The 27,810-nt window shown below is 36.2% G+C and overlaps 1 protein-coding gene across 3 annotated transcripts in view; it reads right to left on the bottom strand.

Moving 5' to 3' along the window:
* The window catches only part of rhbdl1 (rhomboid, veinlet-like 1 (Drosophila)), a 76,885-nt gene extending 54,489 nt beyond the window's left edge, over nucleotides 1–22,396 (bottom strand). For 2 of the 3 annotated variants that reach the window (XR_005636293.1, XM_039776013.1), the window contains exons 1-2: nucleotides 22,216–22,396; nucleotides 7,533–7,691 (exon numbers count right to left, since the gene is read on the bottom strand). Coding sequence is in view for 2 of the 3 variants with exons in the window: in XM_039776013.1 (XP_039631947.1) it covers nucleotides 7,533–7,691; nucleotides 22,216–22,254 (198 nt within the window). In the remaining variant the exon portion in view is untranslated. Of the gene's footprint in view, nucleotides 1–7,532; nucleotides 7,692–22,064; nucleotides 22,103–22,215 lie in introns of those variants that run through there. The other variant, XM_039776014.1, reaches the window with a different exon arrangement.
* Nucleotides 22,397–27,810: the final 5,414 nt, after the last annotated feature.

The following is a 27,810-nucleotide window of genomic DNA, read 5'->3' as shown; positions in this document are numbered from 1 at the left end:
GTCGCAGTGTAACGCAGTATGTAATGGTCCTCCCAGGCGAACGGAAAAGAATATGTGTTTCAATGATGCTGCTACAATATACTGTATTTGAGTAAAACAAGTAAAAAAACACATTGAAATATAGTAGCCAGTAATGGTTATGCTGTGGCTCAGTTCTTTGGTTTTCAGTTACCTTTTTTTCTTTGTCAAGTATTTTCTAATGATCTTTGCTTTTTAATTATGGTAATTTTGCTTGTTTCCCCTGTCCCCTTTATGTTGAGCCAAGAGGGTGTTGCCTTTCTGCCCTGTGGCTGAACAGCTCATGGAGTTGCCAATGGAGTCCCTATTGAAAGATTGCATAGGCTAAGACTAACGACAGGGGTTTTGAGAAAGCGGTCTGTGTTGTAGGCTCCACTTCTCTTCTAAGATTGATCTTTGTGTTTTTGTTATTCATGTTTTTTGGTAGGTTTTGCTTTTTTTGATTTTTGGATGGATGAAGTTTTTTAGGCATTTTAGTTTTGGAATGTTTCCTTGTATAAGGCCTCTCTGTTATAGCTTTAGTTTTTGTGTATATTCTAGTGTGTGTAATTTTCTTACATTTATTTAGTTTTTCTCTTTTGTATATTTTTCTGTTTGCCAGGCCTAATATCCTTGATTTTATTTGGACCATTTCTTTTGTATATTTTTGTAATCGTTTAGACTGATTTTTTATTAATTTTTTATTAATACTAAAGGAACATTGACATATTCTCATAGTCTTTATCTATTTATATTACTTGTTTAATTACTTGGCCAATTCTCTGTTTGAATTTCCTAGTTTTTCTTATTATATAATGAATAAATACATTTGTATTTAAGTTTTCCTTGGATCTCACAATTCCTCTTTTCTAATAAAAACCCCAAATCATAACTCAACTTACCACATCAAATTTAAAGAATTTGGAAAACACTTGATATAGAGTTATGGTGTACACTGGACTGTGAAAATGTGAAAACATGGTAGCTGCAGCCCCTAGGTGCTGGTATCTCTATAGAAAAAGGTCTCTAAAACACGAAGGCAAGTGCACATCTTCATTGATGTGCAAATGTGAATGAGTCAATAGAATGACAGGCAAAAAGTGATTAAAAATATATATCAATGAAGTCTGCAATCCAATGAGTAAACAAACGTAGACAGGCAGATGGTCATACACAAAATGAGCAGAACAGAAGAAAAAAAGGAACATGCCAAGGTAACAAAATGTAAAACCAAGGCATAATCCAAAAAACAAGCAAAATGACAAAAAAAAAAAAAAAGAACAAGAACAAAGAATTTTAAAAGGAGCTTGGGTTCACTATGACACGAAGAGCAAGGCTAGAACCAGCTCTCTCCCAGCTTGCTTTTTATTTCCTTTTACCTTCCATCATATTACTTCTGTCTGGTTTATACTGCATGGCAACATACATTGGTGGAGGGCAAAAGCAATTTGCAAATGGAAGGATTGACTAGAAGTGGAGCCTAAATCAAATTCTGACAATAGCAGCACTGTGTTCTTACTATCAGTGTGAGAAGAAACAATGATAACAAAACAATTCTACAATAATTTCTCAAAACATTGCTTAATTTGCAGGTTTTCATTTTAAAAAATGTTCACAATTTTCCACATCCGGCTGGATGTTACATTTCTGCAGCAGAACTGTATTTGACATCACTTTCTTTCTTGAAATAACCAGATTGTAATGCCTTTTGAGAAAACATGTAATTAATTCTTCCTACACAGTTCAAAACTGCTGGGCCTAAAATAGATGTTTATGAAATTCTGTACTTCTTTCAGAACTGCTGCACGACATACGTTTTACAGAATAATTATGTAGCTGAGCTCTGGCTCAAGATCTTTTGGCATTATTTTCTTTGAAATAAATAACTCAATGTGTTGTGTACACATCAGTATGGTGTAAACATCAGTGATTTTTAAGATTTTCATTCCACTCTTTCCCATAATCCTCACTGTATCACAGAGTAAATGTCATTTACATCTTATTTATTTTTTGTAAAACCAGACTTTTGTGTAGAAAGCAGAGGTGAATGTAGAATATGAAAGAAAATGGACATGCCAGTGTGTATTCTGCATAAAATGTATGTCTATCCAGCTCTGTATGTTACATTAATTAAATGAATCAATTTATTATTTAGACAAACATCCAAGTTGAAGGGCTTTTCAACTTTTAGTTTTCTTTTGTTGTCTGTTATAAAATTATATGCATTGATGTTTAAATTTAGTCAGTTACAGATAGGAGGAACAGTAGTGTAGGAAGTAGTATTACAGGGCAGGGGCACAGCCTGACTGTAGTTATGGCTGTGTAGATTGTACAAACTCCTTAGACTTTCTCTTTGGACTCATGTTTCTTAGCCATGGCCAAAAACACATAGTCAGAAACACTGATCTAGTGTGCAAAAGCATATTTTTGTGACATAGACTGATATTCTATCTACTTTTGGTTGTTTAATGCCCTGATGCAGGGCTACATGATCATTTTCTTCAACCCCAGCAAAGATAATCAGGTTCAGAAAAATGGATGCAGTTTCATTTGTTTTTGTCTCTAGTCTTTTTTTTTAATCATTTTGTGCCTCATGGCATATTTGGCAGCACACTGCTCATTAGACATTTTATGGCAGTATTATGCAAACAAAATCAGCCATTTATGATCCAGGCCCACTTGCTGCAATACAGAGTTGCTAGGAGCTAGAGCCTATTCCAGCTACATAAGGCACAAGGCAGGCACTAACCTTGTATGGGCAAGCCATCACCAAACATACTAACACATGCATGGCCAATTTAGAGATGCCAATCAAATTAGCATACATTATTTCCAAGTTAAACATGTACTATTCTACTGCAAGTGTAAAACACAAAATTAGTATAAAAGTATCTCTTATAAAAATATAACACATGGGCATCGATTTAAGACACAGGAGGTGATTTAGCAGGTTAAGTAAATGTATGAATCATTAAATGTTAATAATCTTTGTGTATACATTTAAGACCCTAAAGTGAATTAGAAGTTTCAGTAAAAAGGTGGATGTATAAATAATGTACTACATTAAAAAGGAATTAGAATTAAGAAGAATTATATTAAAGAATTAATTATGAAACCAGCTTAATCTGACACAGGATCCAGAACCCATTTGGGTAGTGTAGCATTTGAGATAACAGTTAACTTAAAAGACACATCTTTGAGATGGTGTATAAAACTTAACTACTCAGAGAAAAATGAAATAGCACTAACGGTTGCGCCACCACCACCTTCTCAAAGCTTCATGATGCTACAACATTGATGGACTGAAAGCCAGAAGTCTACGTGACCATCATCATCAAGTCCTTCCATGAGAACCATAAATACAAAGAGGACTGTTTCACTTATGTTAGATAGATTGCCCAGAGGGGACTGGGCGGTCTCATGGTCTGGAATCCCTGCAGATTTTACTTTTTTTCTCCAGCCGTCTGGAGGTTTTTTTTTGTTTTTTCTGTCCACCCTGGCCATCGGACCTTACTTATTCTATGTTAATTAATGTTGACTTATTTTTATTTTTACTGTGTCTTCTATTTTTCTATTCTCCATTTTGTAAAGCACTTTGAGCTACATTTTTTTTGTATGAAAATGTGCTATATAAATAAATGTTGTTGTTGTTATTGCACCACAGTGCTAGCTTTTTTGAAAGTTTAAGCATAACATAAAATATTTTACAATGATGCAGGGTAAAATGATAAAGTAGAAGGTAGGTTTCACATCAAGACCAAGATTATATAAGTGATAATTTAATAAGGTATAAGGTATTTTATCTTACTAAAATATGAAGGACTTGGACCTTTTCAGTTTAAGCAAAGTTAGTTTAAGAGGTGACATGACTGAAGCGTTTAAAATTATGAAGGGAGTCAGTACAGTGGATCATGACTTTTATCTTAAAATGAGTTCAACAAGAACACGGGCACAGCTGGATACTTATTACGGGAAATTTTGCACAAATGTTACTAAGTTTTTTCTCACATGCAGAATTATAGACATGTAGAATAAGATACTAAGTAGTGTTGGTGGATAGTAGCACTCTAGGAATATTAAAGAATTGACTTGATGTTGTTTTGGAGCAAATAGATGGATGGGATTGGTGAATTGTGTTGTTCTTAATGGCCTGTTCTCATCAAAATGTTTTTCTAATGTTGAAATGTTTTGGACTCCTCATGCACATTTCAATCTGCATATTTACAGGTTCCACTTGGAAATTATGCTGATGCAGTTACCTCATTCTAAGCCTAATCATGGCAGACTCTGGTTTGAGACATAACATAATGTGCTTAAATTCACTTAATCCAATTCTGGGTCAAAAGGACACACAGCCTACAATGGTAATTTTGGAAGTAAGTCAAAAAACAGCCATGGACTTAGTGACAACCTGTCACAGGGACCTCTTACAATGGGCCACTTCAAAAATATTAGTTAACCTAACATGCACATGTTTGGGATTTTGGATGAAAATTGAGTACTTATACAGAAAATGGGAGATTATCAATACTGCACATAAGACAACAATCATACTGGAATTGAACTGGATCCATGATGCAGCAGGGATAACTACAGTATAACTATACTACCCAATGTGATGTAATTTATGCTAAAAATAAAATATATTGATGATAATAAAGTACTAATACTAAAAACAACAATAACAACAATAATTTTAACTCACTGAATTTTTTTCTGTTGCCATAATTCAAATACACATTAGCAAAACAGATATACATTGCATATGAACAATTCTGTTTATACATATCTAGATTCACCCAGCAATTAGTGATTGCTATATGAAAAAAATGACATTAATTTGTCACTGTTCTAAATGAAGAGACCTTTAATATTCATGTCTACTGAACAATATTGTTTAATTTCTTAATCAAAGGAAACTATAAACATGAGTGTGTCGGATGAAGGACCCACCCATCTAATAATTCATACTTGAGACAGGGATTCTGTTTCATTAAACACAGCTCAATGATTCTGAGCTTAGTTGGGTTCTAGTTTAGTTTTACTAACAGTTTCTACAAATAAGGAAAAACAGTGAAATTCTGTAATTACTTAAAACTGACAAGTCAGTCTCTTTTATATCTAAAAACTAGTGAAGGTATCCTAAACAAAGATAAAAATTAAGTATTCTGTTTAAGTAGCTTACAGTGTTATCATCATTGCCTGAACCAGAGGAAGAAAGTAAAAAGGTAAAAAAGCAAATTCAGGAAATATTCCTTAATGTCTCTTATATATTGGAAATTATTTTTGTCACATCTTTATCCCACACAATAGATTCATATGAAGTAGTAGATTTCAGTTTGGAAAAGAATTATATTTAAAACCAGGTCAATTTATAATTGTTTAACAGAATGAAATGCAGTACATACAAGGGTAAGTCAAAAAGTAAAGGCAATGTGAAAATTATGCAGTAACCACAATGGATAGAAGCTGATGGATGCAATACAACATGTTCACGATGGCTTATGGGTACTTCAAATAAACAAAGAGCAGTGCTCTGCTGTTAGTCCAGTTGAAGTCAAGGTTAAAATAACATGGGTGCTCTGTTGCAGGATTGCACCATTGCTAAACAACGTGCTGTTGTGAGATTTCTATAAGAAGTGGGAGTGAAACGTGCTGAAATTTACCAAAGGATGTTGGCAAAGTATGGAAGTTAAAAGATCATGACTCAATGAAAGGTACAAACATTTAAAGCAGGAACAACAAGTGTAACCGACAAAGTTCGATCTAGTCAACCATTAACATCACGCATACAAGCCCACATTGACATGGCAAATGCCTGGATATCAGCTATGGTTCTACACATGCCATAATGCATGATGACTTTGTGTACCTGACTTGCAGAAACTTTATGGTACCCATAACAACTTACTGATCTGAACAAGGCAACATCCTTCAGTGAATTTCTACAGGTTTCACTCCCTCTACCTAAACAATGGTGCAGTCCCTCAGCAGAGTATCCCTGTTCGCTTGACCTTAGTTTAACCAGATTAATGGCAGAGCACTACACTGTGAATGTTTGAACTACCCAAAAGCCATCATAAAGTGTTGTATTGCATCAGTTTCGATCCGTTATGGTTACTGCATAATTTTTAAATCGCTTTTACTTGTTGATTGACCATCATATATTTACACTTTGGACAAAGAGAAGAGAGTGAACAGTCAGACTATCCATTCATACAACCTGTTATTTGTTAGAAGTATTCAGAATAAATAGGAAACAATGTTTTTGTGATAGAAATATGCAGGAACTAAATCTTGACTTATATACACAACCACCGGGACAATACAGCATCAGCTTTCACAATGATAGCATAGCTTTGATGTGTTAGAGAAACATCAGAGATCTCACTTAAAAGTGCTATTTGTTTTCTTTGACTTTTAAAGACATCAAATAAAACCAAAGAAGATATGTGGCTAGTTTTAAATATAGTCTGTTGTGATATCATATTGAAATAAATAACTCTAGACAAGTGTATCAATGACCTAAAGCCTTTTTGTTTTACTGTTGACTATACATTGCAAATACTGTCTCTGTAACTACTTGCATTTAGTTGCACAACTGAAATTTGATTAATTCTAGCACAATAAATTAAGCAGACTGGCCCATGTGAAATTAAATGAGAATACAATGAGAAATATCAAGTGTATAAGTGACATTTTTGGAGATGTGGGAATGATAACACCATTAACCTTTTTAATCCAGTGTCAAGTGGGGAAACACGTTAATAGTAAAGCCTTGCAAAACAACAACCATGCTGTCACTGTGGGTACCCCAGTGCAACTGACCCCACTGCACTGCCTATAGTTATGCCAGTACTTACATTTCTTCTTCCCATAGATATAACATTTCCCTTTGTTTACAACATTACTCCCGACTGTCATGATCTGCCCTTTGTTTTTAATTTTTCTGTATAGATTTTGGGACTCAAAAAATAATGTATTACAATGTTTCAGGGTTGTTAGAGACCAGGGAATCCAATGGTAACCCTTATTTTATTTTATGTTAAAAATCATTTACATTCTCCTGCAGTGCCACCTATTTTTGTATGGATGTTGCCATTTTGAGAAGTTTTGTATATACTGTTTCTATGGTGTTGCTAGGAAAGTTCAACCAAAAGTGTCCCATACATGACATCACTGTTGTAAAATGGAGTCTCACACATGGTGAAAAGGGGTTGAGGCTTCCAAAAACAACCATAAAACAGGCAAGGGCCTTCACAGGCCAGTCCAGAAGAGACTTGCCCTAAACTAGTTTCTGTTGAAATCTACCAGAAATCTACTAGGCCCAAAGACTGCTGCTACGAAGGGCAGCCAGTACACTGACCACTGTCTGTTATAAATTCAAACTTGTGTAATTGCTGCCATTTCATGACTGACCCCTCTTGACTATCCAAGTCACCAGTTTTTATGTTGGGTTCAGTGGACACAAAGGATTACACCTTACAGTTTTTTTGGTTTTTTTTAACACCAACTGAGGCCTTGCATTTACTCACTAGTTCAATCAACTCCTGGTAGCATACTTGCCCCTCCTCATTGCTCTGCACCAAGGCAAAAAGCATCTCAAGTTTGGAGGGATCGAGCTGCAACTCATGGTGCTCCACCAAGTTGGTAAAATTCTCCACTGCAATGAAACCGGTGTTCTCTGGATCCAGCTGTAAAATAAAAGGCTACAATCATTTATGTTAACATCACACCTAGAACTCTGATGGACAGGCAATGGGACAACACTATGAAATTTTTCTTATCTCACAAACATTAGTGATCATTTTTAGGAAGTACATACAATTATTCGAAACTTAATTGATATAATAGGAGCGAGGTCTTTTTGGATTGTCACACCTTTGAAGAACAATAATGCTTTCTGAGAATTAATAAAAAACATGCAAGAAAGACTTTGTTCTCTTTAAAATTTGGTTTTCTGTATATAAATATTTTAATTCATTTGTAATATCTCATCATTTTCCAAAATCTATTCCCATGGTTAAGGTGAGAAACAGCATGCTTTTATGCTTATAGTAGTGTATACTGCTTCAAAGTGTAAAAAATACATTAGGATTATTATTTATTTGTTTTTTTACAAATTTCAATACTTTATACTTAACATTTTGATACCATTTTAACCACCACGCTGTACATTGACGTGATCTCCTAGCCTTGAAAGATTTACATGTCACTTTATCAGTTTATCCTGTTCTGTTACTTTATTTATAATGTGTATTTGATTTATATACCTCCTTTTGATCCTTACTATATTTTAAATATGCCACATAAAATTCAAAGCTCATTTGTGTTTCTATTTGTGCTGCAATTTTTATATTTCCTATGCTATGCTTGAACTGCATCTCTGTTTGTGCCAGAGATAGCTGTTGTTATGCTATAATATTTGTTCACTGTCTTGCAGGATTTGTCCATTTTTAAAATACAGATGCCCCATTATGCATCACTATCAATGACCTCTTTTGTGACTATTCCTTTATTAACATCATCTCCATATAAAGATAAAGTATGCCACCAGTATGAAATTCTTTTTTATTGCCTGCTCCTCGTTTTGAAAATTAGAATGGTTTTGGCAGTTTGTGAATGGTCACCTGGTTGTTGAGCTGCCACCATGTTCTCAACCTTAGAGACAGGATATTTAAGAATGTGCTTCTATGGCTAATGGCTATAACAAGCAACAAGGTAGAAGAAGTAAGTTCTAGTTCAAAAATGTGGAGAGAAATGGATGACCATTTATTTTAAGTAATCAGTTTAACAAGTACAAGAGAAACAAAAACATGTCCTTGTTATATTTAGATTTCTCAAAAGTCTGCTGTGGTAAAGGTGGTAAAATATATTATGATGCCAATAAGCTGGCAGCCCTGTCTCACAGTTGATTTAGATGACCAACTTGTTCATTGTCTCTGTTGGAATCTGCACATTATCTCCAAGTTCATGTTGTTTTTATGGGTATAGTTTTCTGACATATTACAAAGACATACACTTTAGGTTAAAGAACAACTTAAAATTTACCCAATATGGGTAAATGCAGGTGTGTGTAACGGTGTCCAAAGTTTCCAGTGATGGACTGGCATCTCTTGCAAGAACTGATCTTGTTTTTAACCTGATTTTTCCAGCATAAATTATGGATCCCTGTAATGCTGCAACAGATAACATCTGATATATCCAGACATAGCTTTACCTAAACAAATCTGTGAATTCTAAATTTTTAACCTTGTCACAATACTTTTCATATATGCATCCCTACTGTATTTATATAGGAAAGTAAAAATGGAAAGATGAATGAAATGTACTGCAGTATTGAGGTTTTTAAAAATCAGTGCTCATTTAAAAAAGGACATGTCAGTTTTAAGAGTGTGATCTTATTTAGTTTTACCCCCGCCTCTCTGTTTATATAAGAACATACAAAATATTACACGTGAAAGGTGACAATACAGTCCACTCATTCAAGCTGTTTATCTTTTTACTAGTAGTTGTGCCATTCCCAATATCACATCCAGACAGATGCTTCAAGATCTCTGCTTCAAGTACATGACACAGTAATTTGCTTCAGACTCCCATGACCCTTTATATGAAAAACTGCTTCCTGAGTTTAGACCATTTAATATGCTTACTTTTTAGTATAAACATCTGGAAAACATCCACTCCTTATTTCAAGCTCTTTTAATTGATTTAGAATTAATTGTTTTTTTAAATTTTTTTTGTTACTCGAGGTCAGCGGTATATACTGTTTTAGCTTTAAACAGAATGGCACAATTGTTCTCACCCTAAATAAATTTTACATTACAGTATTTAGCTCTTTTATTAAATGCTGTTTGAGTGCTTAGGATACGAAGCGATTTAGGTTTGTTTTCAGTCATTGTAATTTTAGGTTTCAGTAAGAAATTTGATAAGTTAAATAACCAAGTGGGAAAATTCCATTTCAACATATTATGGTCTCTTTTTCTTTGCCACAGTGATCTGTTCTTGTTAAATAAGAATCAAGTGGGCATCAAAAGGTTGCCTAATTTTCTTAATACTGTACAGCACCAAATTATTTTCAGTGTGATATAAATTAGCTATTCTGACAGTTCCACAATTACACTATATAGAATGCACCAGTATAATTTTGAAAGCATGAAAAGAACGGTGATGAAACCATGTTATTGCTGAGCTGCATCTGTTGTCATAGAAACAAACTGCTATAGTCAAAGCCTCACTCTTCTCAAAGATGAGAGAGCCAGGCTCACATCCTAGACTGTGTGCTGCACACATCTCCATCTAGGCCAGTCAACTTATTATCCCTAAAGACACAAAACATGCATGCTAAATAATGATTCTTCTTTATGAATTCAGAGATGACACTATTTCACAAAGTAATGTTTCTTTCTGAAAAAAAAGTCAACAGGTTCCCTACATGTAAAGTTTTTGGATAATGAAGGTTGTTAGAATTTACCAAATATAAAACTACTCTTTATGTCTCCTAATATAACTGCAAGGTACAAACAAGAAAAAAATGAATGTGTGTGTTAGTAAGTGAAGTACAGATGCTTCTACTGCACAAACACTAATACTATTACTACCTCCACAACTAAAAAATGCTAATTAACAGAATGTACCATTTAAAAAGCACCTGTCCTTGGCAATGTACACATTTATTATATATGTTAATATCTGTAGTTTACCACTGAATATTAAAAAGTGTAAATAGTCGCATGTGGTCCTTAAAGCTTAGGATTTACTACAGGAAAAATAAGCAAGCAGGCACATTAGGGGACTGACAGTATAATCAAGCTTTACTATATTAGTGAGTAGCACAAAGCATAGTGGAGCACGTGAATGTCCCATTGGGGATCAATGAAGTTACGTACTTCATGGCTTCGAGTGATAATAAATCATCCATACACAAAGCCTAGTCTGAAGCCAATCTTAGAGTATTGCTTTTTTTTTAACGGTTCAGAGAAATTAGTAATTTCTTTATTGTCAACATATGTTGCTTTTTCTTTTTCAAGAAGCAGGCTGAAGGAAACCTCAATTTTATGTCCTTTTTGTGTTTACACCAATAAAGTAAATGACTTGAGGTTTTCTGCCAAGCTGACATCTTTAAAAAACTAATTGATATGCTTAAGTTTTTAAAAGACTAGACTAGAAACAAGTGCAAAAAATAAAGGCAGGAGTCCGTTACATAAGAAATTATTCTAAACATAGTAGATTGAAAGATTCAGCTCAGAGACTAATCAATGGTGGAGGCTTACTTCTATTTACTCATCCATTTTCTAGTTACCCTGTGAGAAACTGATGACTATGAGAACTACACTGGACAAGAGACACGGAACCAACCCTTGACATGGTACCAGTTTAGAACAAGGCACATTCACACATACAGATGCACCAATACTCACTCACACGAGCCCTGTTTAGAGTAACCAATTACACACTCAGTCACCAGTTAACCTAACCCTTGTATGTTTGGAATGTAGGGAGTAAACTGAATTACCGGGAGGAAAACCTGCACAGACATATACAAAACACGTTAACTCCAAGCAATTTCTTTTGAATAAGCCAATCGTAATCCATATTTCATCATGCCATTTCCAGGCAATAGAAAACACGGGTGAATTATAACATTAAATTGTCTGAGGTAATCCAAATAACAATTTTAAGTAAGAAAACATAATGCAAAAAAAACCCAAAAAACTGTAAAACATTAAAATATAGTTCCTATATCTACATACACATTCTTTTTGTGTCCTTTTATGTTGTTAGAGCACATTAGTGTCCTCATACATTTCTAAGACCTTTGTTTTAAGTTAAATGGTTCCTTTAAGTTTGCACAGAGCATTTTAGAATTGACAATAAACCAAACATACATATCTGCCTGCTTTATTAAGAACCCAGAGTACTGTATATGGTGGCATGAAAAGAACATGACAATTTAATCAGAGTCCTTAAAGTTATAGAGCATGCACACTAATCACTGCACTATTACAGAATGGTATTCTTCTTGATATAAATTAATTGCATAAATTTGGATCTCTTCATTTAATTTGTGCAAACACCAGTAGATGTCAAATATAAGGGAGTACAGTAAATAATTCAAAGTCAGTAACAAAAATATTAATCTAAAGAGAAAATCTGAAAAAGAAAACTTGTTGAATTCTCCCTTCATATCATTTCAACTATTTTTTATATAACATAATTTATGGTCAAGGTTGTGTGGGGCTGTAGGCTATTCCAATAGCAACAGGGGGAAGGCACAAACCTGCCCTTGATGCCACACCAATCTATCCCTGATATTTCTCACATTCAAAGGAAGAGAGTTCTTCTCGCCAAGAGGATGAATTACGAATATTGACTTTAGCAATTCACATTAAAAAATCACCATGAAACCTATGCATGTGGCCATGAACAAACAGGTATTACTCTCATTCTTTAGGTCAGGACCTGAATCAAATAATGTCTGAGAAGATACTATAGTTATCAATGCAAATTCAAAATCAATTAAACAAAATCAGAAGCCAAAACCATATCCAAAAAATTAGGTCATTAAACAGCCAGAAGTTCAATAACACCAAAAAGTAAATAGCCAAAAGTAAAAACTCCAAAAATTAATATCAAAAAAGTCAAGAGAAAGTGGCATTGAGGTATGAGGTTTTGATAATTTAAATGATTGTGACATTGATATTATGAACAACACAGTAATTTATGAAGGACAAAAGCCACAATTTGAGGCACACAAACACAATCTTAGGCCAACAACAAAACATGACATTCTAATAGTCCCTTAGGATAGAGGAGTTGCCCAGAAAGTAGAAAGTTACAGATGTAACTCATATACATGAAATTAAAAAGACACCTGTAACTATAAATCAGTACATTTTTTGCATAAGCAGGCAATGTAGGGCACTGGCGGGGGCACGGCACTTTAAACCACATGGCTGTTAGTTGAGTTCCTGCCTGAGACTCACTGTGTGATCCTGAGGAAGTCACTTAACCTGCCTGTGCTCCAACTGTAAAAGAAAGACCTGCAAACTATATTAATGTGTATATAAAAGTAACATGAATGTAAAGTTGCCTTGAAGGCAAAATATAATAATAATTTCTGTACTATTGACTTGCTTAAAATACATGAGCACAGAATTCCAAACAATAACATTAACTTAATTTGCTCAAACTATATTTAACAAACTTGATTTGAAAAAATAAAGTTTAATTTTGTTACAATTCAAAAAATCCAATTGTAGTCTTTCAAAAAGCTGATAAATTTTGTCTTAGTGGAGTCAGTAATATATATTGTATTCAGCAGATAAGTAAAATAGTATATGGGAAGGAAAATTAAATATAGGAAGGGGAAGAAGACTCAACTTGAGGTCAAGTCAGCAGAGGAATGTTAGGCTAGTTACGCCACATGAAAAATAAAGTCTCAAATAATGTTAGTGAACTTTAAAAATGTATTGATGATACTAGTACTAGGGTGTTGTACCGTGTTAGCCATTATGAATGTAGAGAAAAGCCAAGCAAAATGACAACTTTTATTGGCTAACTGAAAAGATTACAATATGCAAGCTTTCGAGGCAATTACATTGATTACATCTTGCCTGAAGAAGGGGCCTGAGTTGCCTCGAAAGCTTGCATATTGGAATCTTTTTAGTTAGCCAATAAAAGGTGTCATTTTGCTTGGCTTTTCTCTAGATGACACTAGATAAGGAATGAAAGCACATACTACATTTAGCAAAAATAAATCCTGTGTTGTCATAACTGGGTAAGCTTATTAAAAATGCAATTATCAAAAGTGTTTCCTACAGGTGATAATATTAATTATAACTACATTATAATATTGTACTAAAGCAACATGAATATTAATTATATCTACATTATAATATTGCACTAAATGAAAACACTGATATAGACTCATACAGCTAGGTAACAGTAGTGCCACAGAATTTTCAAACTAAATTTTAAACTAACTAAGCATACACACTGTACTGTGAAAGCCCAATCACAACAAGAGTCACAGTACACTTCAAAGAGAAGAAATAGATCAAATATTGTTATATACTGTTGTGGCCACCAGGGGGAGACCATGATGCTTCAGCAACTCAGGGGGGCTGCTATTTATCGCCTGGTGGGTTGAGGGGTACTGCCCTGTATATGTCCATTCCCCAGGTCCTTCCGTTATGGGGCATCCCATCCATAACACTGTGTATACTGTGCATATACCGTATTTAAAAAATGGGGAACTTGAATTAATAGACTCTAAAAATGGTTCAGCATTCATGCTAACTAGCTGCAAAACACATGGCATCAATTTAAGCCATCACGAGCTAGATATATCACATGGTACACTGCCATGTTCTAAAGGTCTTCAAGGGAAAAGAACAGCCTTGCAATTTCTAAAACTCTACCTCAATGTTATGCTATCAAAAAAAATAAAAGAAAATATTCACTCCACACAGTTTCTGCCACCTTCTAATAGAAGCACATACTATAATTCAGAGTATTTGTTTTCTAAACTTATTTACTGCAAGGTAAATAAATTCATGGCAGTCATTTCGGATCAAGTACAATAATGCAACTAATAAAGTTAACAAATAACACAACACATACATTTCTACTGCAGATAAAAATGTATACAAATTTCTAGGTGAAAAACCAAAACATTCAAATAAAGTATTGTTCTTTCAACTTTTTGAAATTCTTAACAACCACTTATTACAGGTTCTTTTACTTTATTAATTTCCTCACCAATACTCACAAACCTCAAGGATCCAATAAAAAATTGGGTATCCACTAATTCTTTCTATACCAAAGTTAGTGTTCATGTGTCTAAAATATTCATTCAATCTCATTGCCCTCCCTTTCATAAGACATTGTATGTTTTGCTAAATCATGTCTGTCTGTTTCTTAAAAGGAAATCCTAACTTTAAAAACAGGTCTTTGGGAAGTTCCTCAGTTGGTTAGAAAGGATCCTAATAGAAGATAACATTCAGCATTAATCGAAGAGCAGTTAAAAAAAAAATTGTACAAGTCAAAATTTCCCAAAGCACAAAAAGTTGGATAAAAAAAATGGTCCAAATATAAATATGAGTTGAACATGATGTGCTCCAATGTTAACTATCCAGAAAAATGGCTTTAATTGGGACATCTTGGAGGCATGTGAAACTTAAAAAATGTAATCTTTCTTAGCTTCACAAGTGATGCCCAAGAAATCTAAGAAAAATATGCATGTATTGTACATGAGTTATGTGGCCATGACTGATTTGAATGTTTTTTTTTACAGATGAAGTTGGACAAGCCATAAACAATTCCCCATAATTTGGAGACTGATCAAAAAAAAAAATTTCTCACCAATTAACTAACAAAGTATGACTAGAAATTAACATTGGGGTTCTTGTTCATACGAAATGACACATCAGACATCCAGAGATCACAAACTTTCCACTTTCAGCCATCATAGATCCCAACTTCCGAGGTAGGTATCTAAAGCTCATGGACTTCTGAGGTAAGAGAAGAGACTTTTTTTTCTTTTCCCAAAAAACAGCCAAACAAATGTAACACGCTTTCAGAGAATGATCAATAGTAACTCCCAAACACCCATTCCCTTTGACTCCAAGGTCTAGATCAAGTTTGCAAACTCGGACTAGAAGAGATGGTGCTATAGATGAAATTTCAAGTAATTACAGGTAACTAGAGAAATTGATAAAGAATTAAAAAATCACATTTCAAAAACATAACTGATAACTAAACACATGTTTTGCAGTAATAAAATCATTTTGATTTCTAAATTTGCTCCTCTTGAGTTTCTACCTCACTCTCTCACACTGATAAGTCTGTTAATAAGCTGCTTAAAATTGTTTTGAACTATAAAAACATTTTTCTGTCTTTGAAGGCAGAATATGAAAACAACATGAGATTTGATGTAATAGTTATTTAATGTGATCTCATATCATTTGCACATTCAGACAAGTACATGTTATCTAATGTTGCTTTGTCCATAGATGAGCACAAAATGAAGATTCATAATTATAAACACAGTTAAAGTATGAAAACAAGTTTAAGTTCCTTTTTTCACATTGTACTGTGTAGTTCAGAGCTTCATGATTAAGTACATTAAATCAACTTGGTTTTGTGAGGGTGTAATTTCAGTTAATACAGATGTTCCAGCACCAGCACGATTTCCTCCATGAACTCTTTGTTGTGTTCCTCAAACCATTCTGGAATGATTTTTGCACTTTAGTGGGGCCACTGCCATAAAGGGGTTTACTTGGTCTGCAACAGTTTTTAGGTAAGTGGTACACATGTCAAAGTAACATCCACATGAAAGCCACGACCCAAGGTTTCCCAGCAGAACACTGACCTGAGCATCACATTGCCTCTGATGGCTTGTCTTCTTACATAGTGCATCCTGCTGCCATCTCTTCCCCAAGTAAATGACACATTACGCACCCTGCTGTCCACATAACCTTAAAAAAATGTGATTCACCACACCAGGCCACTTTCTTCCATTGCTCTGTTGTCACGTTTTAACATTCACATACCAATTGTAGGTGCTTTCAACTGTGGATAGGGGTCAGTACTGGCACACTGACCAGTCTGTGGCTCTGCAGTAAGCTGTGATGCACTGTGCGTTAACACCTTTCTTCCATGGTCAGCATTAAATATTTAAGCAGTTTTTGATAAAGTGGCTCTTCTGTGGGATTGAATCAGATAGACTAGCCTTTACTCCTCATAAGCATCAGTGAACCTTAGATGCCCATGACCCTATTGCCAGTTTACCGGGTGTCCATCTTTGGACCACTTTTTGGTAGGTAACAACCACTGCATAGCGAGAACACTCTGCAAGACCTGCTGTTTTGGAAGTGATCTGTCCCAGACATCTAGCCATTAGAATTTGTCCCTTGTCAAAGTCACTCAGATCCTTATGCTTTCCCAATTTTCCTGCATCCAACACCTCACCTTCAGAGGCTGACTATTCACTTGCTGCTTAATATTTCCCACTCCTTGACAGGTGCCACTGGAATGAGATAGTCATTCCCTTACCTGGCAGTGGTTTTATTGTTATGGCTGATGAGTGTGTGTACATATGTATGTCTTTCTACAATTTGCTGGGAAGTAAATGGAATACTCTAAGCCAGAATGGAAAATGATACAATGGGATGATGAGAAAAAAATGAAAAAGTTCAAGTGTGACATAAATAATTTCATGAGTGCTCATTTCCTAGGCTATGGCTAACTGTAGTACTGATTACTAGCAGGCACAATGGCAGCCAAAGGCCTAGTGTTACACCAATGGTTCACCAAGTTCTAAAGTTGCTTTCTTAAAGAAAATATTACTTTTTTTGTACACTATACATCATCTTTTGTTTCCTATGCTGGACTTCTTATTCCTGTAGAATATACTATGTACTTGTTTATGTTTCTGACTAATGTTGGACTATGATTTGGTATTATTTGAGAACCAAAATAACTTATTATGATAAAATAAATCCATTAATACCTAAAGAAATCAGTATCTCATGGAAACAGTTCTGCTCCAACATTTAAAGAATATGGCACAGTAAATATACGCTTCCCACAAAATATCAAGGCAAACATTAGTTTTGAGATCACATTAATGAATTATTTCTGCTTAGTTTCTAAAATGCAGCACCAGTCACCATAAATCAAAGGGACCTTTTTCATGACTGAAAAGTACCAATGAATACTTTTATCACTTATGTTGATAATGTTAAGGCATTTTAACAAGCTTTTGGAGTTGTTTAAATAAACCAAAATAGAGTGAAAACAGAATGGTGTCTTACACCCATTCAAATGTGTGTAAACAATTATGGTTAAACTACAACAAAAATCACACTAAGCAAGATATATGAAGGCGTAGCCTATTTTAAGATTTTATTTGGATTTAATGGCAATCTTTTACGTCATGTTTACAAGAAACAAAACATTCACTACTACTTATTAACTGCTCTAAAAAAAGTTCAAACAAAAAATTTCAACTTGTCTATTTGTCATGCAAAAAAAAATCATAAGCATGTCTGCCAAAATATTAAAAAGATATTCTTTTAACCCAGCCACAGGGGATGCACAAACCAGTGTGTTTCTTCGTGCCGGTTCCAAGCCTGGATAAACGGGGAGGGTTACGTCAGGAAGGGCATCTGGTGTAAAATTTTGCCAAATCAATATGCGGACAACAATACAAATTTCCATACCGAATCGGTCGAGCCCCGGGTTAACAACAACCGCCACCAGTACTGTTAGCTAACAAGGTGCTGGCGGAAATTGGGCTACTGTTGGCCGAAGAAGAGGAGGGAGACGTGTCTGGAGGCAGGAGAAGAGGAGGAAAGTAAAGAGAATGGAACTGAGGGTAGGAACTTGTTGGCAGTATGACTGGTAAGGGGAAAGAGTTAGCAGATATGATGGAGAGAAGAAAAGTTAATATATTGTGCGTGCAAGAGACTAAATGGAAAGGGAGTAAGGCCAGGTGGATTGGAGGTGGATTCAAATTGTTCTATCATGGTGTGGATGGGAGGAGAAATGGAGTAGAGGTTATTCTGAAGGAACAGTATGTCAAGAATGTTTTGGAGGTGAAAAGAGTATCAGGCAGAGTAATGATTATGAAACTGGAAATTGAAGGTGTGATGATGAATGTTGTTAGTGCATATGCCCCGCAAGTTGGGTGTGCGATGGATGAGAAAGAAGATTTTGGAGTGAGTTGGATGAAGTGATGAACAGTGTACCCAAGGGACAGAAAGTGGTGATTGGAGCGAATTTCATTGGGCATGTTGGTGAAGGGAACAGTGGAGACGAGGAGGTGATGGGTAGGTATGGTGTCAAGGAGAGGAATGAAGAAGGTCAGAGGATAGTGGATTTTGCCAAAAGGATGGACATGGCTGTGGTGAATACATATTTTAAGAAGAGGGAGGAACATAGGGTTATGTACAAGAGTGGAGGAAGATGCACACAGGTAGATTACATCCTATGCAGAAGAATTGATCTGAAGGAGACTGAAGACTGCAAAATGGTGGCAGAGGAAAGTGTAGTTAAGCAGCATAGGATGGTGATCTGTAGGATGATGTTGGAGATCAAGAAGAGGAAGAGAATGAGGGCAGAGCCAAGGATCAAATGGAGGAAGTTGGAAAAGGAAGACTGCAAAGTTGAGTTTAGGGAGGAGGTGAGACAGGCACTGGGTGGCAGTGAAGAGTTACCAGACAACTAGGCAACTACAGCAGATGTAGTAAGGATAGCAGCAAGAAGGGTGCTTGGCGTGACATTTGGAAAGAGGAAGGAATGGGGAAGTACAAGAGAGTATACAGAGGAAGAGGGTGGCAAAGAAGTGGGATAGTCAGAGAGATGCAGAAAGTAGACAAGAGTACAAGGAGATAAGGTGCAAGGTGAAGAGAGAGGTGGCAAAGGCTAAAGAAAAGGTGTATGATGAGTTGTATGACAGGTTGGACACTAAAGAGGGAGAAAAGGACCAGTGGGCTACAGAGAGGGGCCGAGCTGGGAAATATATGCAGCAGGTTAGGGTAATAAAGATGGAAACGTACTCAGAAGCGAGGAGAGTGTGTTGAGCAGATGGAAAGAGTACTTTGAGAGGCTGATGAATAAAGAGAACAAGAGAGAGAAGAGGTTGGATGATGTGAAGATAGTGAATCAGGAAGTGCAACGGATTAGCAAGGAGGAAGTAAGGACAGCTATGAAGAGGATGAAAAATGGAAAGGCCGTTGGTCCAGATGACATACCTATTAAAGCATGGAGGTGTTTAGGAGAGATGGCAGTGGAGGTTTTAACCACATTGTATAATGGAATCTTGGAAAGTGAGAGGATGCCTGAGGAGTGGAGAAGAAGTGTACTGGTGCCGATATTTAAGAATAAGGGGGATGTGCAGGACTGCAGTAACTACAGGGGAATAAAATTGATGAGCCACAGCATGAAGTTATGGGAAAGAGTAGTGGAAGCTAGGTTAAGAAGTGAGGTGATGATTAGTGAGCAGCAGTATGGTTTCATGCCAAGAAAGAGCACCACAGATGCAATGTTTGCTCTGAGGATGTTGATGGGGAAGTTTAAAGACCAGAAGGAGTTGCATTGCATCTTTGTGGACCTGGAGAAAGCATATAACAGGGTGCCTCGAGAGGAGCTGTGGTATTGTATAAGGAAGTCAGGAGTGGCAGAGAAATACGTAAGAGTTGTACAGGATATGTACGAGGGAAGTGTGACAGTGGTGAGGCCTGTGGTAGGAGTGACGGAAGCATTCAAGTTGGAGGTGGGATTACATCAGGGATCAGCTCTGAGCCCTTTCTTATTTGGAATGGTGGTGGACAGGTTGACAGACAAGATTAGACAGGAGTCCCCATGGACTATGATGTTTGCTGATGACATTGTGATCTGTAGCGATAGTCAGGAGCAGGTTGAGGAGATCCTGGAGAGGTGGAGATATACTCTAGAGAGGAGAGGAATGAAGGTCAGTAGGAACAAGACAGAATACATGTGTGTAAATGAGAGGGAGGTCAGTGGAATGGTGAGGATGCAGGGAATAGAGTTGGTGAAGGTGGATGAGTTTAAATACTTGGGATCAACAGTACAGAGTAATGGGGATTGTGGAAGAGAGGTGAAAAAGAGAGTGCAGGCAGGGTGGAATGGGTGGAGAAGAGTGTCAGGAGTGATTTGTGACAGACGGATATCAGCAAGAGTGAAAGGGAAGGTCTACAGGACGGTAGTGAGACCAGCTATGTTATATGGGTTGGAGACGGTGGCACTGACCAGAAAGCAGGAGACAGAGCTGGAGGTAGCAGAGTTAAAGATGCTAAGATTTGCACTGGGTGCAACGGGGATGGATAGGATTAGAAAGGAGTACATTAGAGGGTCAGCTCAAGTTGGACAGTTGGGACACAAAGTCAGAGAGGCGAGATTGCATTGGTTTGGACATGTGCAGAGGAGAAATGCTTGGTATATTGGGAGAAGGATGCTAAGGATAGAGCTGCTAGGGAAGAGGAAAAGAGGAAGGTCTAAGCGAAGGTTTATGGATGTGGTGAGAGAGGACATGCAGGTGATGGGTGTAACAGAGTAAGATGCAAAAGTCAGAAAGATATGGAAGAACATGATCGGCTGTAGCAACCCCTAACGGGAGCAGCTGAAAGAAAAAGAAGATTAAAAAGATATTCTTTTGCTCAGAATTGTATTCAATATATTCATTGCACTTATTGATAATTGTTAAAAGTCTACAGTACCTTTCTTTTTCTATCTTAAGTAGGCATTGCAAGGAACCAGAACATGCCACAGGAACCAGTCCACCACTGGGAAAGTTATGCACACAGTTTTTCATTTTTATATAATTATTTTATTGCTTCCATGGTTTTATTACAATCTGTACATTATATAGATCAGTGATACACTGTATATGTGGCCTTGAATTATGAGAGAAATCCGCCAGAACACAGGGTACACCTGTCAACCTCACACTGAATTTATTAAAATCGAGGGCTGGGAGGGTCAAGCACCATGAAGTCTGAAGACTGTACCAATAACTTACATTAAAATATTCAGCTACAATAAAGCTTTAGTTTTGACTTCAGAATTTTGATTTTCTTTAAAAAAACTGTACATCATATTTACACATACACTTGTTCAATGACTGAAATTCACATTGAAATTTCAAAAAAGAATGATAAAATGCCTCCGTAATAGTAGTAGTACATTTGTCAACAGAACATAGCAGATTAAGAAGTCCATCAGTGCAAATGGTGGCCTCGGAATTGTTAAATAAATGAATGAATGGATGAATGAATGAACGAATGAATGAATGAATGAATTTACCCGTACCTTCGCTTGTAGCCCACGTCCGTTCCTTTTCTAATATCTAAGAGGGTGAGGGGTGAGTAAGGAATGAGCGAGACGTGCAGTACGTCACAATAGATACTAGCCTTGCCACTACAGCACACTGCTGAACAGTTCAACTAAACATGGAGTCCACGCCCCTCGCGTGAGGGAGAATCCATCCATCCCAACACGGTTAGCGGTTCTTCAGTATGACAGAAATCTCAGAAACTTACTTTTCACTCTCCAGCTCTATCTCCGATCTCGAAGTTAGTCAGTATGCCTTCAGTCACTTTTTTTTTTTTACATTCATGAGTACCCCTCCCGAGAGCCCCAAGATTCGTAGTATGCCCGCAGTTACCATAGAAACGGCGCGCCTGCGCTTACCTGCTCCTGTATGAGCTTAAACAGGGAACTTCTATCCATATACCGGCCCAAGAAATAAGTGAAATTGAGAATGAGGGCAGAAGGCACAGGGGTTCTGCTGACGGCAGCTCCAAATGCAAGGTCAAGGTTGGCTCCACAAAAGCCAGGCGCATAGCAGGAGACCGATGTGTGAAAACCGAGCCCGGGGCACGAGCGACAGTGAAGAGGGAGCGCTAACCAGACTATATTAAATCACGCCTCACTCTCTACTCTCACCCAATTAACAGCGAGAGGTGTGGAGCGCCAAAGCCAATAGACGTTTGGCTAGGCGGGGACTATTCCAGGACTCCGCCGCAGACGGTTCACTGATTTTATGTTAGCGCTCCACCTGCGGCGTATGCTCTTCTCCTTCTGCAGCTTGCGCACCTCATTCTGCAGTAACCTGAAGGAAAATTACATCTAATAACGTTGACGCCTTAAATAGCCAGAGGGCCTTCCGGAGTCGCGTGACGAATGTAACTCGTTATAATAGGAATCCTTAATGATGGAGAATCCCGCAGAGCACTTACTAGAAGTCCTTACACCAAGAATCAATAGCACTGACCAATGGATAAACACGGCCACATCAATTGTTTATCATGCGAGGATTTCAATAGGTGGTTCTTTGAATGGCCAAAGAACCAATGCAGGGACCATGTATTTTATTGCAGTCGTCGTTAATTCTGTTGCCTATTCGATGCTCAATTCTTACCTTCGGTGGCTCAGCAGAGCATTTTTTTCTGCAGGGGAAAATCCTCTTGAATGTTTTTCTACTGTGGTCTATTTAGTATAATGCCCTCTATGTTTTTTCCATTTGGTGCTTTCTAACATTTCAGATAGGAATGGTGCGTTGGTATTATTTGCTAGTAATAGTTTTGATTGAGATGCAGGCTGCAGGTATCGAGTCAGTGACCAGCAAGCATATGGTACTTGAGCACCCTGAGGAAGACAGATAGATAGATAGACAGATAGATAGATTAATTGTCCCCAGGAGGAAATCTGACTTTTTATAGAAGTTCTTTAAATAAATATACACACACACTATGGTCTGAACACACAGCAGAATAACTAAAAAGGAAGAAAATTAAAAAAGAAAGAAAACTTCTGAGTTGGCAATTACAGTCACAGTAGGACATTATGTAGGCATTTTGGTGTTGGTATAAAGGAGCCTCAGTCACATTTGTTGACACACTTCTGCTGAATAATTCGTTGGCTCAAAGTCCTTAGTGTTAGTGTGTCAAAGAGAGGATGTGCAGCATTGATCATAATGGCACTCGGTTTTGTTTTAATGCCTTACTTTGCTGCTACCTCAAGCAGTCCAGGGTATGTCCCAAAACTGAGCCTGTCCCTTTAGTTTGTTGATTTGGTGGGCCTCTCTTCAATGGATGTTACAACTCAGTACACCACAGCATAGAAAATTTCACTGGCCATTACAGAGTTGTAGAAGGTGTGAAGGATCCCACTAACTCTAAATAAATGGTATGCGTGTGCAAAAAAAAAAAAAACCTCCACAATGTTTCTCCAGAACTGCAATAGACTTGGCTTTCTTCTGTTTTGGTCAGTGCTTCCAGAATAGTTTCAAGCTCATTTGAGACTGTAATTGAAATAGCATATCCAGAAAATGGATGAATGGATTTCAATGAGGTTTTCTTGAAATATGAAATTGCTAATAAGAATAATAAAAGAAAAATAAAGTACTTATATAGTTTACTTTCTTACTTCCACTTATGCCTGTCTTGACTTCTGTATGTTACCCCAGCTGCAGTTCAGGGTCTTCAGGTTCTGTTTCCACAGTTCACCTCCAGGTGTTGTTTGGCCTGTCTCTCTTCCATTTACATTTTGGGGTCCATTGTAACTTATCAAATAACCACTAGGATACTAGAACTATCAAATGTGCCCATCCTTTCTCCTGTTTTTTGCTAGGAACTATTTTCTAAATTATTTAATATAAATAACAATTAAAAAGAGCTGTGAACAAAGGGTTATAGTTTAATCATTAGGACAGAAGAGTGGAGTGAAGTTCCCAGGTATGAACAATGGGCAAAAAATCAACTTCACAGCTTATGAAACGTGGTTATTTAGGGAATCAAGTTGCAACATCTTATGACAGAATCTTGCCAACAGTGGCTAAGGATGGAAAGCTTTTGGATGCTTTTTCAAACTGTAAGAGGAAATGATTTGGATACATTTGAGCAGAAGAATATCTGGCGACAGAAGTACTCTGGTACTGGTTAAAAGGAAAAGCCACCTAGAAGGTTGACTAAGAACAAAATTTTTAACTTATGAAAGAAAAACAGACTTGGATGTGAACATAAGGCAAAGAGTTATATGAAGAGAAATAGTGAAGGTGGATGATATTAACCTACCTTTGGGAAGAACACCAATAAATGAATTAATTTAATACTGTTGGGTTTGGCTCTCATACATTGGTGCTACTTTGAGTTTATTTTATGGCTTTCTAGTACTTATGAAAAACACTACAGCATAGGAAATTTCATAAAATGCAAGATTATAGTAAGTTACAGTATTGGCAATTATCAGAAATTAGAATTAAGCCAGTTCATGCCAGTTGCCTGACACTTCTGGGACGGGCATCCATTTCCCTTGTGATTCTGAACTGAATTAAGTGGGAATGATAATGTGGAGAGCTGAAGCACTGTAATTAAAAAGGCAATCTACCAACAACTGTTTATTTTATAAAGTGCCTAAAAATACTATTCAAACACATGGTGCTCTACAAAGTATACACAAATGAAAAACAATAATATTACCAAATGCTACAAAACAAAAACTATAACTTGTTTAATCGAGTAGATACTGTTAAGCTGACAAACTAAAATTATTTACAAATTTACAATTTATAAATCAGAAGTAAAAGACAATGCCAAGAAAGAACTACATTTTAGGTGCTGTGCAAGAAGTATTAAGTTTGTTAAAGTCAGTGAGGTACAAAAGAAGTTAAGTAAAAATAATTTGTAAAAGAAGCAACAACATACTGTATTTACTCATACAACACTAACCAATAACAAAATCAAGTGATAAAAATCTTGAGAGCTACTTAATTTGATTAACAATAACAATCAAGGTACTGTATTATAAAAATTATCACATCTCAGAGTTTTATCTTTAAAGAGTTGCATCTTTAGTCATTTGTAAGGACTAGAGTAAGAGTTATAGCAGATGTACAGAGCTTACCATCACTGATACAAGGGTAAAAAAGTTTTTTGGTTTTATCTTGAAATGAGAAGAAAATTTGTATGAAGTAAAAATTATCGTTTAAAGACTGATGCTTTTTGGAATTTGTATTTGTAAAAACACAGCATATCTACATGTGTAACATATGGCATGCTGTTGACATAATAACAGTGTTAAGGAAAACCACAGTCTATCCTACCAGGAAGTGCAGATGATGATGATGCAAATCTATCACAGGACAGTCATATACACACCTGTTCTCACCCACATCTTGCCAATTTAGAGTTTTGAATCAAATGAAAAGCAGGGGATTAAAGCATGAGAGGTAACTGCACTCCCTGTAGTGAAATAATAAACTAATATATTGTTCTAATTTTAAACAATCACATGTGGCACATTCCCAATAAATACATTTTCAGTTGGCCAAATTAAACAAAATGAAAAAGGGGGTACTGTCATAGGCAGTGGTGACCCAGACAAAGCAGATTATTTCTGAAATCTAATTTTTTTTTAACACAAAATGATATCATTTTAATAATATTAACATGTCAGTGTTACCAGCCATTTGAAATATTTGCTCAAACTATGCCCCATTTAGAAAGGTTGTGACTATTACATTTATTGCAGTTTCTGGTCATTTTGATTTTTGGTACATGGGTAAATGTGTAAATAGCTAATCTACGGAACACAACTGGGGTGACTTTGGGTTAATGTCTGCATTTTTGTTTAAAAGGCTGGTGATTTGTGTAATTTCAGACTTTGGTTGAATTGGTAAAATTAAATTTACTTCTAGAATTTTTCAGCTGTACTTGATAAGCCAGGCAGAAAACTATTCAGATTATTTGGAGTAAGTATACAATGCCCTCTGTTGGTAATATTGTATACTGTTGTAAAGGAAACCTCATAAAGGTACACAGTCTTGATTATTTTCATTTTTGTGTAACAAAACTATTATTAACATTTTAAGCTAATTTAATAATCAGAACTATATATAAAACTGTATCAGTATATAGAGACGAGTTTTCAAATGTACAAAGAAAACCACCAACCAGTTCTTTTCCATTTTGCAGTGCTTTCAGTCATCAATATGGTTTCAGTAATTTTTTGAGTGAAACTCTTGCCAGTCAACCTGATGCTAATAGTTAATGTTTGTTGCCTAATAGATAGGACAACAAAATAAACTTTTTAAGTGTTAAAAATGTGAAAAATAAACAAAGGAAAAAAGAAGGCTGTTCAAAAGGCTAAGAAATGTATTAAACCTCACACACCATTAAAAATTTAGTAGATGTAAGGAAAAGAGATCACTGTGGTTTGTGAATGGCTGTTGAACACTCAAACCTTATTTCTAATTCTCATCACGCATCATATTTAATGTTTCTTTATCTGCTGAAGTTGACAGACCAAACCACTACTTCAAGCAATAATTGCCATGATCTCTGATGTAATTCCAAGGTGCTCCCAGGCCAACTGAAAAATGTAATCCCTATTTGAATGTTCTAGGTCTACACCTATCATTTACTCTCAGTAGGCTATGCTTGTTGTACTTCACACCTGTAGTTATAGCAGGCTCAAACAACTTAACTGATTTATTCTGATCAATATCAGAAACAGTTTTACTTCAAGAACCTTATGAATTATTAGTTTACTCATTCTGTCATGCAGAGATTATGCAGATTTACAAATGCACAACACTAACAGAAAGTTGCAAATCCCTGTAAAACTCATATACATATACACACAAATAATTTTTTAATTATACAGTACCGTAAAAGACTAATGTATAAGATTGAGGAGTCAAGGAACCAGCCCTATATAAGGTCTCAGTCCATAACATGACACACTTGCACACAACCACAATCATTCACATCAAGACAATCCTGAACTCCCAATTGACTTTACAGTATATGCATATCTTCAGGTTCGGGGGGATTGGCAAATATTTGGACAAAAACACACTCAGAGACAAAGATGAGACTGGAACTTCCCTCAGACTGTGACCAGACTGGGAATCCATTCTGCAAAAAGGTTTCCACAGGGTTTCTTTGCACTGAACAAGTGCTACTGAATTAGCACCGCATCTCCGCGACGGTTCCATAAAATTGACGGATGCATAGAATCTATTCAGGTAAACCACTGGGAATACTAAACGTTTAACCAAAACGCATTTCGAAAATAAGCATCACGTCTATTGCAAATGTATACTTATAATGGTAAAATCAAGCGATAACCAACTATTTTATTGTACTCTGTTTTAGGCCTATGTACAAACCCTTTAAAATCCATGCTGCCTCGCCCCAGAACGCAGGTTTGATCGTGTTAACGTATGCGTCACCTATTAGTCCACGTGATCACTTCGAGTTGGTAAGCTTATAGGCCTTGATA

Source organism: Polypterus senegalus, chromosome 13 (genome assembly GCF_016835505.1).
Source record: "Polypterus senegalus isolate Bchr_013 chromosome 13, ASM1683550v1, whole genome shotgun sequence".
Lineage (NCBI taxonomy): Eukaryota > Metazoa > Chordata > Cladistia > Polypteriformes > Polypteridae > Polypterus > Polypterus senegalus.
The sequence above is the reverse complement of the archived record's forward strand: the minus strand, read 5'-3'. Positions and strand labels throughout refer to the sequence as shown.